This window comes from Bombus fervidus, chromosome 3 (assembly GCF_041682495.2).
Source record: "Bombus fervidus isolate BK054 chromosome 3, iyBomFerv1, whole genome shotgun sequence".
NCBI classification, from domain to species: domain Eukaryota; kingdom Metazoa; phylum Arthropoda; class Insecta; order Hymenoptera; family Apidae; genus Bombus; species Bombus fervidus.
Window position 1 is genome coordinate 16,363,107 of NC_091519.1, and position 14,203 is coordinate 16,377,309.

The window sequence follows — 14,203 nt, forward strand, 5'->3', positions numbered from 1 at the left end:
AAACGAGTCGCGAGGATTTATCGCGGCGATTTTTCGCTGAAGCGAAAGGCACTCGGTTTATTTCCGTGGTAATGGCAACGAGAGATCCCTTGGACACTAGAGGAATCTCACTCCTTTCCGATTAGAACTGAAATAAAATAAAATATAACCAAAAGTATAATATCTCCATTGCGTTATCAAAGTGGAAATTAGATTTAACTTAAAAGCGACGACCGTTCGCGGAGAGACGCGGTCGCGAGGAAAACGCATCAGCGAGAGGCGTAAATTCTCGCTACGATTCGTATAATCGACGCCGCTAATTAGTCGTGCCCCTGTTTCGGTTAAGATAACAGAGGTGGTTCAATGAATTTAACACTGTGTTAACAGGTTAATATAGCTTGTATTTTTAACAATAAATTAAATAATAATACAAGCGTCACAAATTATTTAGCGATAAATACAGTTAATGCGTTAGAGAAATTCGACCCGACTTTACGATATCTCTCGATGAATTCGTTAGACTAAGCGACTTTAATTTCAATCGTCAGACCTCTCGATGTATGTCGTTCGAATCTTAAAATGAGGCTGATTGCCCTTAGATCGATTCTTTGTCTTCTCAGGGAGACGACCCTCACTACGCTCGGATCACGCCACCGTTCGCGTCTATGATCACGTAGGCCACCTTCTTTGTGAGTATAAAATAACGGACCGAAATCGACGTTTCTGGAACTCGCTGCTTGATGACAACTATGCGCTTGTCACGTAAAATAAAAAAGAGAAATCGAAGACGAAAAAGAAAAGATAAAAATAAAGAAATAAAAAGAGAGAATTTGTCTCTTAGCGCTTGGTTTACACTAACTACAATTCACTTTTGAACTCCAACCGCGACTTTTCAAGATCGAAGCTCTTACAACTACTTGACTTTCGACGGAATCCGATTCTTTCTCTTTGTCATCCCTCGATATCTGCACTATCCACGCGTTTGTTAGGCGTTCTCGAACATTCGGCGAAAGGACCGTCGGGATATCGAGAGTTCATTAGGCACCTTCGCTTCGGCGACATACATTGTCGCCGAGTGCCGCCACATCTTTATTTCCGTCATCACCCCCTCGGTTCCGAAGCACAGCCTGGTTCTCGATGCGGACTGAGATGTGGTTGATGTTACAAATTCGTCAGACTTAGCGACTTTAATGTTGTTCGTCAGACCTCTCGATGTATGCAGTTAGAATCTTCAAATGATACTGATTACCCTTAGATCAATTCTTTGTCTTCTCGGGGAGAAGACCCCTACTACGCTCGGATCACGCCACCGTTCGCGCCTATGATCACGTAGGCCACCTTCTTTATAAGAATAAAATAACGGACCGAAATCGACGTTTCTGGAACTCGTATATTTTTCGTCGGGCAGATAAGACGATCTGTGTGCGACGCTGTAGGACCGCGAGCGACGGTTAGAAATACGATGTATACTAAGCCTCGTGGCGTAACACCTTGAACTGAAAGATCTTCGAAATGCAAATGATGCGCGTCGTTCCTTAAACGCAATCGATCGGGTTTTACAAGCTTCGAAGCTCGTGGAATTCTCATCGAAAGGTCCTGTGAGATGTCGCGAATTACTTCCACCGCGGAATTTTCATCTCGACCTGTCGAGTCAGCCGCCAGTCCGGATAATTTCCATTCCTTCGTTTGTTTAATTATACCCGTCACGTCAAAGCTCGAACCGCGTTATCAAACTAGACCAGCGCTTATTACCACAGGAACGAAGAAAGAACCAACTTTTTCCCTCGAGCCGCTAGATTCTCTTCGAGACTTTTCAAGCCGTATCCTTCGAAAATTTCTGATTGAGGGTTTAAGGCTCTTCGAAGACGACTTGCAGAGAGAAGTTTGGCAAAGATCAGTAGTGAAATCGGAACTAGTTGGAGCTTCGTGGTAGGCCAATTGCGATTCCAATCGATTCGAAGTCTCGAATCCAGGATTTAGAGAGTTTGAGTTTGAATTTTCGGGAAGAGATCAGGGTTAGGAATACGTATATTCCGAACAATTAGTTTCTATAATGTTCGATCGGTGATTACGGTGGATAACATTCTATGATAACGATTAAATAGATATATTAAAAATGATTCGTTTATCGATGCTTCAATTTATCGAACCAAACACTAGAAAAGGAAAAAATTTTGGATCTTTAACCAGCACGAAGAACAGAATCATCGACGTTCCGATTTTTCAAATGAAAAACCAATAAGAGAATGTGATACAATTAAATTGTCAATCTTCCGAATGAATGATCCGATCAATCAACGTTTCAATTTCATTATCAATTAAATAATCTCATTTTAGTTAAATCCCAGATAGTTCTAGTACTCAAGTACTACGAACGCTAAAAATAAATCGTCCATTAATCAAATTTTTATTTCTTAAATCAAATATCAAGAGGGAGAATATTCTATAACTAAATTCCAGATTTACACATGTTGAATCTCTAGCGAACATTGAAAAGGAATCGTCGTCTCGTTTCAATTCCTCGTACGAAAGATCGAAACGCGACAGTAAAAAGTACAGAAACGAAGGGGAAGGGAAAGGGCGGACGCAGTTCGAAGAAAAGATCACGATGGAGAAAACAGATTGTTGGACGTCGGTTTAAGCCGGTTTCCATGACAGAGAACGCACATTAGCGATAGTCCGGGCGTTAATGCTACGCCAGGTGGAAACGGGAAGTGGAACTCGATGTATCGCTCGAGGGGGAAAACGGTCCGCGAGCTTTAAAACTAAACGCAGTTAAATCGAGTATGTTATGCACCGGAACAACGTCGCGTGCGGCCCAGGTATTAACGCGACGCTGTAATGTATTCGAGGTTCCGGGCGTTCCTCGGCTTCTCCGTCGTTGTTTCACGAAGCTCGTGCTACCCTCTTTAATCGCCAACCAATCGAGCTTCGAGATTGTCGTGTTTCATGGAACTTGCGATCAAGGTCTTTCAGATCAGCCAGTTTTGATTTAAACAAATCACTTCGTTTTCGATGTAAAGTTTCACTCTTCTTCTTACATTGGTATTTTTACCGCGAAACGAAGCTCGAGAGTTTCATTATTAAAAGTTTTAAATATCGTGTCTCTATTTATTCTAAAGAATACTACGACGATTAGATCGTTTACGCAGTTAGATGGAAATATGCGAAAATACGAAAAATATACGAAATAAAGAATTTCTTACGATATTTATTCGCTTGGCAACCAAGTGATTGCGGATTTTGTCATTAGGTGGTATTGGCAAAATCCGCGATCACTTAATTTCCAACCCAATAAATAGTAAGAAAAATGTCTGAGTTTGCTTTTTTGGTCTTGTTGGTAATTAACAATGGAATCAAGCATTTCGATGAGTTGTAGACGTTTGGCTTTTATAGTTACTAAGGATATATGCGGTAGGATTTCACTTATTGCAAAGAAATTGTTTATGTATAGTGTCTGATCGTGAACTCCGATCGGCTGAATCTATTTACCGCAACGCGAACTCGTGTACGAATGAAGTCTGGTGACACGACTTGGTTCTAGCTGAATCCATTTAATCTGAACGTGAACTTGTATAGGAGGGAAAATTATAAGTGACGGAGAGAATCTTATTATATGAAATGTTTGATGAAACACTTTTAACGAGTTCACATAAGTTGAATTTTACCGTAGATAATTTTAGTAAAAGTGATGTTTAATTTTATTCGGATAGCAAATAGCATACCAACGATGGATTTTGATAAAATTGATATTAACTTTTATCCAAATAGAATCGCGATCGTACGTGTAAATAAGCATTTGTCGTCGTTGTATCGCTGTAATTACAATCGTTCACGCACGGTATATTTAACTGCACATTAGAGACGTTTATAATCGCTGTAATTATAACGTTAATTTTATGTTCAACAGAGGTGCGACGAAATTTTAATGAATTTTAAATAACGTTAATAGAAACGGCTAATCGTTGTTTGTAGAACTTGAAAATTACTTGTTTGACAATCTCGTTCTAATCGCAAACATTTCTATTCTCTCTTTCGTTCCAACAAAACGAACCTTGTCTAACGAGAGGTGCCTTATCCTCTAACTTTCCAGCGAACTTCGACTTGATTAAATTCACTCCTATACCCCGACCTTTCCTTGGGACTTTCCCACGAATTTCCAAGCTATGGGTTCCTAGGAAAATTGCATCCGCGGGTGTCTAAGCGTGACTGAATCATTACTCAGCTCGGTGATTAAAACCAGACGGCGAAATTTCGTGTAACATAATTCCAGATCCTCTTGTGTTGTTTCAGATTTCTGCCAGCCTCGTCCTGTCCGGCTTTCCTTCCTGCAGTTAGGTGAGTGGCGTTAATATTGTTCATAGAAACGCGGTATCGTTGCCCTTACAGTATTGTCTTCTTTTTGGTACAAAATTGAGAGAATTTGATACAAACTTGAGAGAAATGAATAATCAGTAGGGAACAAAATTTTATGTATTCGATGAGTAAACTACGGATGTTAATTCGTACTCGTAGCTTTTTATAAAACTAGTTAAAGAAGTGGAATTTAAGCAGAAATTGATTTCAATTATTGAATATTACACGCTTTAGAAACTTTTCATGCTTTTGCATATTATATCTACCCTGCGTATTTTCACAATTCTAAATTCCTCACAAAAGCACGAACGTTCGCGATAGACTGCTTATTAATAAATTATGCTCAATAACAAAATGCCGCTCTTTGTCAAACATCAAGTACAGCAAATAAAGAAAAAGATCTGACAAAGCATAGAAATGAATAGAAAAGAAATTTCTATAAAAATATGAACAATACGATATTTTATTACGCGAGTTTATTCGAAGATATCGTAGCGGGATAATTAAAGTTTAAGAGTTGCGTGTATTATTCTTGGAAATTAATATGTAATTAATGATGAAAAGTAACTACGGCATTGAGAGCAAAGTTTTCGCGCTACGAAAACATTATGCGGGACGAAAACAAACACAACATTAAGAAGCCGTATTTGCGTAGAACTGCGTGTGCATAAAGAAGGCAGCTACCGAAGGTAGTTCGCCGAGTAAATAATATTCCGAGTTTACGCAGGTTCCGGCATGAACTGCTGCCTCTCGCGCAGAAATTCCTGTTCGTGTTTGACAGCTGTCTAATTACTTCCAACTTCCTGTCCAATGAGCATCATCTAATAAATTCTTCCCTCACAAATTTCAAAAAGTCTCAGTTCCAATAAAATGATATTGGATAATATTTTTAACGATAGAAAATTTCTATTCTTATTATGATATATATAATAAATTATTCTTGAAATTATCGCAGAAAAAGATGATCGTTCAAACGTTATTTTGAGAAACGAAAGGTATAGTTGTTAAAACACGAACTAACAGAAAATAGTGACCACTGTATCGAAGAGTAATCGTACATGCGATCAACAATTTCAATGAAAATTTCAGAAAAGAAATTCACGATCGTTGCTATATGACGTTCGAAACTAATCCATCTGCTAGTGTAGAAACAGCGTCAAAGAGAACGACGTGGGACAGATGTGGTTTGGAAGGAAAATGCATGCGCCTGTAACGCGTTCCATCGAAAATGTATACGACGCGCGCTCTATGTTATAGAAATGAAAAAGAAAGACAGAACGAAAAAGAACGAGCGAGATGATTGCGTCTGAAATTGGTAGGAAGGGCGACGAACGCTGAGTCGAGTCGGGGACAGTTGGAGAAATACCCTCCGTGGGGAAAGCAATTTTTAACGACGCGTCTTCTGTCTCCTTTCGTTTCTCGAAACGCGAACCTTGCCGCAATAACTCTATACGTAACGTAAAAACGACATAAAAAAATAGATGGTGCGGGGTGATTTCTTGCTCGTAAAGGAATCGAAGGGCGAGCTTCGTGATTGGAATAGTTCGTGAAGACTGTAGCGTTACGAGTTTTAGCACTTTTCAAATTAAAACGTTCCTTACCCTTCAAAAAAATTTCTTCCTTTGTGTATTGTTAATAATAGAAATTTTTATTTTGAGAAAAATATAATACTCTGGGAATAATTGATACTCGATACAGATTAGGTTGAAGATAGATTCGGAATAGATTTGGCTCTTCGGATTAAGTTTGTATTAGATTTGAATGGAGTTTGAGCTAAGTGGTTTAGATTTCGATCAAGTCTCGGTTAAGTTTGAATTAGACATAAATTCAATTTTGATTATTCCCGTATAATAAATCACATCTTAATGGTTAAAAAACATATGATAAATTCCATACCCTAAATTTACAAATTGTTCATTTTGCCATTTCTCCATCGAAAGACCTCTCAAAGAGAATTCTGTAATACGCTTCCTCAAATTTCTCTGAATCGCATTCTCGGAAAAGAAAGGAAACCCGAAGAAATTCAGTGCCCCTAGAACGAGCCACGATTCGTCTACCAACAACGAATCACTTTTCCCTGCTATTTTTCTCGAAGCTGCACGAGCTACTCCCGTAGAGATTTCTTTCCAGGCGATCGGACGCCGTGATCCGGTCGCTGGATCAACGCTCCCCCGCCAGCGTGAAATAACACAGGAAATAATGGCGGTCGGAGGTACAACGACCGCGTGTCGCAATAAGAGGGAACGTGACAGGCGTTATCGAGGGAACGCTGTCAGGAAAGAAATCACGGACGAAGAGGTGTACCGGGTCTTTCTCGTCGAAGAACGCAGGTTAAAGAAAGGAATGGGGAGGAGAAAGAAAAGGGGTAGTTGCGAGCTAGGGGTGGTTACGGTGGCTGGCGACGAATGAAGAATGCATCGAGCAGGACTGAGCGGTCGACCACGTAACGTCGCTCTTCTCGTTCCACGGACGGCATGAGCTTGGAATGATAAAGAGTAAAAGGGAAAAAGTGGGGGATTAAGCGAGAATAGTTGGGATCAGAGGGTATTTCTATGTGGTAAGGGTAGAAGAGACTAGAGGGTAAGATGGGTCGAGATGATAGTGGAAAAAGTAGGTAAGAAGGAGGAATTTTGCCCATCAAAATTGAAAATATTTGGTTACAGGAAACGCGAATAAGAGCGGTGAAAAGATTGATTCATAAATTCTGACAGAAATTTCTTGAGATTTCCTACGGTTAGTTTTGTTCCTACATTTTTATGCATTTGAATGATTACGTTATGTATTTGTTCGTATATCGTTCGATTTCTTCAGTGCGAGATTAGTCGACGTTCGTAGATGAACTATGCTTGAATAGTTGCTGGTATCAATAGCGCTAGCGTAAAGGGAAAAGTCGAATTGAAACAAATGTAATAAATAGAAGCGAAAACAATCGCTAGAAGCAGGCGTGAGAAAGGTTCGATAAAAATGCAATATGAACACGTATCGAACGGCGCGAAAGAAGGATGAAAAGAGACTTGGAAAATAGGTTCGAAAAATAACAGGAACCAGTCGATGAAATTGAAACCAACGGAATAACGAACAAGTTATTCCGTCTCTGGTTAGAAACAGTAAAAAGAGGAATATAAAAAGTCTGAAGAAATATGATAAAAACGTATGAGAGAAAAAAATAACAGGAAGAACGGTGAACACAAGTAAAAACGAGCAACATCAGTAGAGATAAGGTAGAAAGAAGCGACGAGCAATGAAAGAAACCGAAAGAGACGTAGGTGAATGGGAGGACAGCTTTGGTAGTAGGAAAGAGGTAGTGTGTGTGCAAGCAGGCAAAAGCAAGGAGAGTCTACATCACCTTGCATTCCACTTGACGGCACTTCTGCGTCGTCGCCTGCTACTTCTTTCTACTTCCGGTGGCGCGCGCCGTTTCCCTCAGCTTCGCATCCTCTTCTCGTTCCGCTGTCGCGACGACGAATCCCGCCGGGACGTACGCAGAAGAGAAGTTTCGAGTTTCGAATCGACGAACGTCGACTCGGCTTAACCAGCCTGACACGCATCGACGATCGCGAAAAGATAACTCCGCAACGAGGTCTCTCGTTCTAACGCCTCCAATGAATCGACGATTCCAACTCTGATGCGCCTTTCCTCGTTTGAAACGCGATGCGCGATCCATACGGAAATCTTTGGCTTAGAAATTTTCCCTGAGCTTCGCGCGTGTAAGTAACGATGGTAAGTGCTACCAGTCTTTCTAAAAGGATCACAGAAAGCTTCGGATCTGTGGTAGATTGGAACGAGTTGGATTCACTTGTATATTAAGCTGTGACTAGAAACCCAATTGGGAAAGATTACAACGAATACACTGCATTTGAGATTAAAGATTACGACGTTCCAAAAGAGAAATCTTATTTCCATAAATTTCTTTAGTACCACAAAGAGATAGTATAAGAATTGAAACTCGCGAGGAAACTGGAAAAGAATGTTTGCGGTTGCTACAATACGTGGAATTGATCAGCGAGGCTCTTTAGAGACTCATTTGGGTCTCTTAAGCTATCACTCGGTGCTTCAACCATCGCAATGGACGATTCAACCGGCGTAACACGATCTTCCACTATAAAAATCGTCATTCTTCTGTCGTATCAAACCATTAATCAGGAAATCCTGCTGTATGGTACTAACGTAACCAACCGTTCACGCGATGTTCGCTGCTTCAGCATCGTCGTAAACGAGCGATAGACATCACACGGCGAGAGGATACATCGTCGAGGTTTGGTCACAAGGTTGACGATTCCCGGGTGTGCAGTAAAAGCGCGCAACTGGCACGAAAACAAACGGTCGCAGCGGCGTTTATGGGGCTTTCGCATCGATCCGTTCTCAATGCATGAAATTAAGACGTTCCTGGGCGCTATCAACGAGCTCCGGTTTATCGTCGCGGGTCCCCAGTCGTGACCGGGAAATCTGCAATGCGGACACCCGCCGCAGACTCCGCGCGGATCGCATCCGAGCGACCAGCGCAAAAATTACGAGTCGCTCGGGGAACGACGAAACTTCCTTCGGACCCGGAAACCAACTTAGCAACCGGCGTCTATTTCTGCTGGTTGAAATGTAAATTTCCAAGTGAATGGTCTGGTTGGCCGGTTTGGGACGAGCTCAGGCGGATCACTGGTTTTGTGGCTATCTCTTGGTTCTTTAATTCATCCCCTTTCCGATGTATCTTTTATCCTAATCGAGTTTGGAAAAGACAATTAATCGCTTGGCTTTCGAAGAATTGAGCACCGATTGTGCACTGTAATAATAAAATTGAGAAATTCTCGGAAAATTGAATCGATTGATTGATTTCCTGAGTGACTTGTTTGTATCTTTAAATATACGTGTTTTTGATAAGAAACCTAATCGTTAAACTGCAGTAAAAGATGATTCCGATTGTAAATGATTCGTTGAACACATCGAAATTGAGAATAAACTGATTGGTGACAAGGTTAAGGGGAATTTATTGTTATACTGATTGAAGAGATTTAATTGATTTATTTATTTAGTTATCAATGAATAGGTTGATTCGATGTACGTTAATTCCTTGATAATGGAAAAATGAAATTCAGGATAAAAATAATAGTTATGAAAATGCGAAGATTTGTTAATGAGTAGATTTAATTGCTCGAAGAAAATGTGATACGCGATATTTAGATGAAGCGGAAGATAACGCAAGATTTAACATTGGATAGAAAAAACTGCGAGAGTTGTCGCAAATATTTTTATGTAAGACGTGCGAGCATTAGAATTAAAAAAGAGGTAGGCTTACAAGATCGAGATAAGAGATTCATAAAGGTCAGGGTGAAAGATCTCTATGCTTGGAAACTGTAGGTGGAAAAGTTGTGGTGTTGAAAAGTCAAGGTGAAAAAGCTTCGTCGTCGAGAAAGCTCAAGATCGTGCGCGCACGACTTTGAGATTAAAGAACTTTGATCTTGGTAACTTTACCCAATTAGTCTCAAGCTTTTGGAAGTTCTACATGTAAAACAAATATTTCGCTTTTTTGAATTCACGAACGAGAAGTTCTAACATTAGTATACTAAAAGTGAAAACTGTTTTTTATTCGGAATCTCAGGGTTAAAAAGCTCTATTCTTGAAATAAGAGTAAATCAGTGACCTTAAAAGCCAAAGAGAGCTTTCACTTTAAAGAGCAAAGCACAGAGCAACTGTAACTTTTAACAGCCTTGGGTATGAAAACTTCAAATTGAAAAAATATTACCTGGAAGCTCGATAACACGGACATCCACGCGTTATGAAGAAGTTAGAGAAGAATAAGGGGGATATGACCGACTGTAGTCAGACATTCTTCGATCGGTCAATTTTACTATTTTTCTGCGGATTTTCCTGAGTTTCAATTTGGAATAAAATGTTACAATATCGCAATACTGCAATCTTTTTAATCAAAATATTTCGTTTACATATTTTTCACAGATATTTCTTCGATGAAATAAAAAACATAGATACAATTTCTATGTCGTGTAAAAAAACTTTTATTTCAAATACACATCGAGGTTGACAAATGCTACAATGTTTTTAATCGAAATATTCTTTACTACTACAGATCTATAAAAACAGAAATTTTATTCTAAATATCTGTTAGTATTTACGAATATTTTTCCACAACTTCGTTGTTATTTTCACAAACAATCGTGCAACGTTGTTGTGTGCGTACACGCGTAACGTTCGCAGAAACTTTACGACGCGTTCTCATTGTACGATCCTGCCGCGAACAGTATTGTGTCAGGCGCATCCCTGTTCTCGTGGTAAACAGTTTGCATAATAATTTGGTGCGCGAGTTGGGCGCAGTCGAAAGGAACGAACGACACCGTTACAAGCGTCTCGAAAGATGGCGTCAACGTAAGGGAAACTTTACGAGCGAACTCGTTCACGAGCTTTTCATCTTGTGGCTGGATAGATAGCAGAAATTTTGTCCCGCTTTACGCGATCGTCCAAAATCTTCTTCCCCTGTTCGCTCCTCCAGACTTTCTGGGAAATTTCGTAGGAAAATAATTGAAGTTCATGGGCTTGTCGAAATTGGATTTTGTAAATTGATCTTTTTTATCGTAGTAACTTGTTAGAGCAATGATTTGTCATTTGTGGAAATTGGAAATTCTCTAGCGCTATCAGCAAATTATACGCTATAGACAAATTCATATTAGCAGTTTTGATATTTTGAATAGATAAAATTTTGCAGAACGCCAACTTGTCCATAGGAATTCTAAGATTATCTTTGACGTATTCGAAATGTTATCTTTGGAACGGGATCTCTGAAATTTGAAAATCGTTTAAAGTCATCCTTACGATGCTTAACAATTTTTCAAGATTGTCTCTGAAGTACTTGAAAATTGCTCAAAGTTATCGAAACTCTTTAAATTCATCAAAATTCTCTGATGGTATTATTCATCAAAAATCATTCGTAATAACCGAATTTAAACGAATTTAAACGAATTAACAAACTCGTCGCTCTGCAACAGCGTTCAGATTCATCGCAGAGAAAGAAATTTGTCTATAATATCAGATTACCAAAGTAACTGGTTCGAAAGTAAAGCCCGATACTCTTTTCACTTGGACTTTCCCGTTTGGTCGCGCATTAGCGTAATAAGATTCGCCGACGAGCTGTCGCCGCATTCTTCCGCATGAAATTCCTTCCATCGCGATGGAATCGTGGACCGCGCGAAAGCCTCGTAACGATCCACCCTACTTCGTCGGCAACTCTTCAACTTTTAAAAGTCGATAACAAGTTCGGTGCAACTACGAGAGTGCCTCGAATAGATCGTCCCTTTCTTCCACCCTCGTTCGTCCAACGAGTTTCAAAGTTAATCGTCTTTTTTTTCGGATGCAGCGAGTCTCGGTTTTGCTGCATGTTTTCGACCAAGATAATCTTAAACGAGTACTAGACTCGGACGATTAAGAAATTATTTGCTAAATCCAAAATATTGAAGGCATAGAAAATGCAAGCTTTGAAGGGATATACCATATAGTGTACAATTTTCTAAACGCGATAGGTTCAAAATTGGAAAATGATTTAAGTATGAGATGTCATTAATTTAGAGTATTTTAAGTATTGCATATTGCGATAGTGTTGATATTATAGGCGTGGGATGTTCAAAATATAGAATATTCCGAACATAGTGCATTTGAAGCATAAAGTATTTAGAGTGGAAATTCTAAACATAAAATACTTCGAAGGTAGAATGGATCAAATATATAAAATTCCAAGCATAGATTTTTCTAATAATAAAGTATCGTAGGTAAAGAATATTTGACGTGTAGCACATTTCAAGCATACAATCTTCGAAGCATAAAATGTTCTAAAATAGAGTACACTAAGCGCAGAAAATCCTAAACATAAAATATTCTAACAGTACTATATTGTGCGTATATAGTTATCCAAAGCATTGAATATTTCAAACACAGAGTATCCTAAACGTAGAACATTCCAGCAGTGGAATAACGTTATCGGTGTAGATTATTTAGAGTGTCAAATATCCAAAATATCTAAGTGTAGAATATCTTAATGAAAGAGTGGATTACAGGTTTAGGATGTTCAAAGCATGTTAAGCATATAATAAAAATTTGGGAATCTAAAGCGTAGATAATCTTAAGTATAGGGTACTCCAAACATTTTACCAAATTATACCAAAGTCATATATGAGCGTAGAATATTCCGGGCATAGAATATTCCAATCTGGAGTATCCCAAGTCCGGAATATCCTAAATACAAAATATTTCAAGCGTGTGTTCCCTAAACACAAACTTCGGTCTGAAATTCAATTTACATAATATCAATTCAACCGCTATCAACTATATCAAACGCTCTAACTATCTTACTAAATCCGCCGTAACAACGTTAAGCGATCATCGTACTCGTTTCTCATTCATCGTGCATTCTAGCTAAGAAAGATATCCTTACGATCTTGGTTCTCTTTCGAATTCTCAGAACACACGAACGAAACGTCATTATAGTGAAAAATACTTCGAGGACAGCCAGTGAGATCGCGAGCTGAATATACAATCATCGACGTTGCAAGGCTATCCGCATTCGCCTACGTCCACTGGAATGAAAATCGAGACGTACGAGCGTACACGAAACTTATCAATTTTTCGATACGTCGTCGACTAATTTCAAATAGTTTCCGCGATTTTGCTGGCTTCTAAGCTGATTATGCGTAACGGATACGAATTAATTAACGCGATACGCCAAGTGCTTTGTCTCATTTCCGATGTGGCTTTGCCTCCTAACCGAACATAAATCAAACGTCGCTTGATTAATATAATATTACATAATAGGATATTCATGTTTCGTAGCATTTCGAGAAAATTTGATTCTTCCGTCTTCTTTCTGCTGTTCTTGCTTTAAAGATAATGCAATAAAACGTTGTTACATTACGTATACTTTTAAGAAGCTTATTCTCATTTTTTTTCTCTTTTACTTAATTTCATTCCGTATTTCACTCTGTCCTTCTTCTTTTTTATATTCAAGTAACATACTGTTTAGAAGAATTTATTTACTCCTTTCTTGTTATACCTGTCCTTTTTTGTAGAAACTTTCCATTATTTTTCCTGTTTATATTTTCCTCGTTCGTCTGGAAACAAAACATGAATCGCTAATCATTTCAACGATATTAAAAAGTAACAAAATATTACAACCACACTTTTTTTAAGAAACAACACAGCTTTTTTTAAGAAAGCTTCTTATGATTCTTGTACGAAATTTCTACCAAACTCTTCTTTCTCCTCCGACAATTTCATTTATTCCCATAAAATTTCCCCGATTTTCTCCCCATTCGCATTGCGCGGTTTTTCTCCACCTTCCCAATTTTTTTACCAAATCTCGGTAAAATCCTTTCCTACTAAAAGATCTACCTTTTCGTTAAATTTCCATGAAAATGTTCCATAACGTGCTCCTACGCGACTATCCAAACGCTCGCTACCAACCATCGACGACACGATCGCGCATAATTTCCCGTACGTTTCGCTGACAATTACGCGATATCGTATTAATGAGTGGAGTTCGTGTGTCGCAGGTAATCTGAAGCGTGCGCGCGCTTGTTTATGCGGGCAGAACGAGCCACGCAAACTGCAGTTAAAATTTCTCGCGCATAGACACGGCACGGACTAAATCGCCGGTCATCGTTAGTCGCTAGTCCCGTTCTCTTATTATTAACCCGGTAATAGAAATTCGAACGAGCCCCATCATCGTTTACCGATAAATACGGTGGCTCGCGAAAATATTGGGCACATACCACAGGAAATTTTACTATCGTATTATCGTTATATAAACTATTTCTAAATATTGCTATAATGAAACGCGATTGACATCAACTGTTGGTCAAATGTGATGTAGAAATTG

The 14,203-nt window shown here is 39.0% G+C and overlaps 1 protein-coding gene across 2 annotated transcripts in view; it reads left to right on the forward strand.

The window, feature by feature from the left end:
- Window positions 1-14,203, forward strand: part of LOC139985959 (uncharacterized) — a 144,232-nt gene that overhangs the window by 79,732 nt on the left and 50,297 nt on the right. For both annotated transcript variants that reach the window (XR_011799531.1, XM_072000870.1), the window contains one exon: window positions 4,273-4,317. Coding sequence is in view for 1 of the 2 variants with exons in the window: in XM_072000870.1 (XP_071856971.1) it covers window positions 4,273-4,317 (45 nt within the window). In the remaining variant the exon portion in view is untranslated. The remainder of the gene's footprint in view (window positions 1-4,272; window positions 4,318-14,203) is intronic.